At 34.7% G+C, this 4,052-nt stretch overlaps 1 protein-coding gene across 1 annotated transcript; it reads left to right on the forward strand.

Annotated features, from left to right (window-relative positions):
- Positions 1-1,187: 1,187 nt before the first annotated feature.
- On the forward strand, positions 1,188-3,704 carry LOC139526558 (uncharacterized). Its single transcript, XM_071321717.1, has one exon. The coding sequence runs from the start codon at positions 1,188-1,190 to the stop codon at positions 3,480-3,482; it is 2,295 nt and encodes a 764-aa protein (XP_071177818.1). The 3' UTR covers positions 3,483-3,704.
- The last annotated feature ends 348 nt before the right edge of the window (positions 3,705-4,052 follow it).

The following is a 4,052-nucleotide window of genomic DNA, read 5'->3' on the forward strand; positions in this document are numbered from 1 at the left end:
CTATCACGGTCTGCTCTATCGCATTGCAAATGGCTTTGTCTGGTCTCAGTCGAATTGTATTCTGTAATTGTCGGGACACTGACGTGGGTATCATTGGCGAATTTCGTATTAAAAACGGGACTGTTCCGGTACGGTTTCGGCAAAAACGGTTCGCAATCGACAAGATCTGAATGCAATCTGGACTGTTAGGATTTTGATCCGATACAGCAGAATCTGTCACGACATAGACGCGATTGTAATCCGACTAGACAAAATCGGCTGAGTTTCCCCGAATGTTACGGGACGCACCTAACTGTCGGGGTGCTTCGCCGAACTATTCGGACCCTTCCCGACCCGTAGGAATCTGTTACGAACTTCAGACAATGACAGGACATTCCAGATAATTGAGGATAGTAATCCGACTTTTTCACTTTTCGTGTCGAATCGCCGTTTGATCTCAAGCGGGAGCAATAATCGGCAATGTGTGAACCCCGCATTACTGTCGGGTGCTTCGTTAAACTATTCGGATCCCCCCGACCCGTAGGAATTTGTTACGAAATTAAACGACTGCGTTCAGACAATGATAAGACATTCCAAATAATTGAGGATAGTAATCCGACTTTTTCACTTTTCGAGTCGTATCGCTGTCTGATCTCAAACGGGAGCAATAACCGGCAAGGTGTGAACCCCGCATTAAGGACAATCAGAATTTTTAAAGTATTAGTTTTGTTTACTTATTTCTATATCTGACAGTTTAACAGTTTCACTTAAAAAGACGAATAACAATTTTGTGTACTGATTTGAAAATAAGAACTATTTTAAGTGACTACGTAAAGAAATTTAATTGATTCTTTTTATCTGCATTAGACACGATATGTTGAACCGTTACATATTAAATGAACAATGTATATTCTACCGTTTATAGATTTTTAAATAGTACGTATTGACAGCCGATCATAAAGGTAATATGTATGCAGTAAGAATATTTAATTTTGAGTTATACATAACAATGAAATGGAAAAAAGAAATATATACAGTGGTGTATTTGGTAACACATGTCAAAATATCATTCCAAAAAGGAAATATACATAGCGTTTACCAAGGCAATATTAAGTCATAATATAGGACACACACTTGATTAATATGAAATAGTGTGAATATAAACCTTAAAAACCATTTAAAATCACCTGTACGTGACACTTTTCAACATGGATTTATCTGAAGGAAGTTTATATATATCAGCTGTCCTGAAGGCATGTGGTATAACACTACCTTTGGTGAAGATAAAACAGCATGCGGAAAAATATCAGTTTGGTGTTCACAATCTTTTTAACGGAAATCAATGTGAAGTTCTAGGTGTTGGAAGCCTAGCGGAAGGTTTAACAATAGTAGCTCATCAACAGATGGAACAATCGTATTCAAGTGATTCAGATATTATATTGATGTTTAGATTGAACATTTACGAAAATTATAAAGAATGGAGAGCTGTTATAGCTTCTCATCCAAAACTACCTCAGTATCTACATCAACCCGACGTCAAATGCCCTGGCTATGCACACTTAGTTGTATCAGAACGGCTTAATTCAACTGAACATATTTACCGTGCAAACAATACTATGCTTGTACAACTTTTAAAATACGATCCATTTTTTTCAGAAAATTTTAACATACATGGTCCTGCATTGAAAAGTGACAAAGACCTCCAGCCATTGCTCGAAAAAAAAGGTTACCAAGCACAATACATTAATCTTAAAGATCATGAACAAACTCATGTAGGTGAATCCGAAATAAAGTCGAAAGATTATGTGTACTGTATCAGGGGCGAACAATGGCCGGTGGAAGCCTCCGAGTACAAGACAAGACGACGGATTTTCAATTGGCCGACAAAACAATTATTTAACGAGATAATCGAATCTGGATATTTTCTGGCCGCAGTTGGAAGTAAAGAATCGAAAAATAAAGAGAAAGAAGTGCAGTGGCGAGTTTCATTCAATAAAGCCGAACAGTTGATTATCGAGTCATTCAATGAAACACAGATACATTGCTTGATGATTTTAAAAAATATAAAGAATAAACTGCTTCCCAAAGCAGTTGGAAAAAACATAACATCATATACAATGAAAACTGTTATGTTTTGGTGCCTAGAGGAAACACGAGATATAATTTGGAAACCATCAAACTTGATGGGATGTGTTTTGCATTGCATATCAACATTGAAACAGTTTTTGGAGAAAGTATTTCTCCCGAACTACTTTATTAGGAAACGTAATCAGTTCACGTTGACTGAATTTCCCGGCGAAATACAAACCAAGACTAAGGATTTCTTGGAGAATTTCCTTGATAACCCCAAAACAAGTATGAGTGCAATTTTATCAACATTTAATGACAATAGAAACTTGCTGCCTCATTTATTGAACGATAACAGTCAAGATGTTTTCATTGAAAAATGGATTAGATTTAGAGTAGCGATGGCACAGACGTATCATCTTATTGGTGTAAATGCGTTATGGACATTTTATAATGGATATAACGTTAAGCATATTATTTTAAGATGTAATGATGTCTTAGAGAAACTGAAAATATTAAAGTATGCATCACCTTTTGTGAAACTTTTGCAAAATTGTATAGGCGTTTTGCAATACATCAATATACGAAATGAAAAGGAAGCACTTGTGTCAGAATTAAAACAACAATGTTTAGAAAACATGGTAGCATGTGTTCCAGCAGACCGTACACACACAATCCTTCGTATTGCTACGTGTTTATTAGATTTTGGTGCTCAAGACGAATGTCTTAATATTATACAGTATGTAACAAATCACCAAAAATTTTACTTTTCAGTGCCAAACCAAAGTAAGATTGTTGCGAAATTAGTTAAAAACACCCTGGAGAAATTTTCAAAAATGTCACGTATACGCAAGATGCAGGAAGTCAAAATATATGAAAAACTGATCGATCAAGACGTGATTAATCAGGACCCGTATACTTTAATTGAAAAGTTAAAGAATTTCAAAGAAGAAGGTCATGAGGTTAATGGATACTTATTATTCTTATTTCTATGGAAAGGATGTTGTTTTGAAGTTACATTTATGGCTTCTGAAGTGGTAATTTTACCAAAACCAGCTGCTTTGGAGTTATGTGTTCAATGCAATGAGAACAAAAATGTGAAAAAAGTTAGTTTTCATCCAATCCTTTACGGACTTCTTCTTGAATTTCTTTGGCATGTTAAAAACGTCTCGCCAAATGCAAAAAAGATAAAAATCCTAAAGAACTTGAAAGAATGCGTCTCAAATAAACATGATATACCAACAGAAATACGATCCAAAGGATTTAATTTCATTTTCTATTGTTTGCTGTTACAACACAACTATCGCTCAGCATATAAATACTTAATTAAATCAATTAAGCTAGACCCTGTCAAACAAAACGTAGCATATCTTTACATAAAGTATATCATTAAACTGTTGAAAACAATTGTATTTGGTGATGAGAACGAGGTTTGAATTGATTGATCGGTGTTTTGAAACTTGTTACTCAAAGATAAGTTATATTATAACAAATCAGAATGCGTCATGTAGTTAACTGTGAAATTCTTGTCTCAGATACCTATGTTTACGATTGAGTGGTTTAAATTACACTATTGATATACAATATACCAATATTTTTTAACATAAATGTACCTTAGATTTAAACTCTATGAGTTTAACATATTTTATGCAGTATTCAGTCACCTAGATGATCGTCCAGGGTGTACACCTGGAGTAAAAGTTTGTCATTTTCTGACCTAAGCTGATTAAAAGTAATTAGTTTTGCTGATAAAGAAATAATGCGTTGTGAATTCCAATAAATTCGCCAGACTATATCAGATTCAGCACCATAAGTATAAAATATAATAAGAACAATCACATGCGTTCCATTAAGTCTGTTGTGGAATTCTTCAGCTATGCTCCTTAATGAATTATATACAATTACACACGGGGCCCTTTATAGCTTGCTCTTCAGTATGAGTCAAAGCCCCGTGTTGAAGACCGTACTTTGACCTATAATGGATACTTTTACAAATTGTGATTTGG

This window comes from Mytilus edulis, chromosome 6 (genome assembly GCF_963676685.1).
Source record: "Mytilus edulis chromosome 6, xbMytEdul2.2, whole genome shotgun sequence".
NCBI lineage: Eukaryota > Metazoa > Mollusca > Bivalvia > Mytilida > Mytilidae > Mytilus > Mytilus edulis.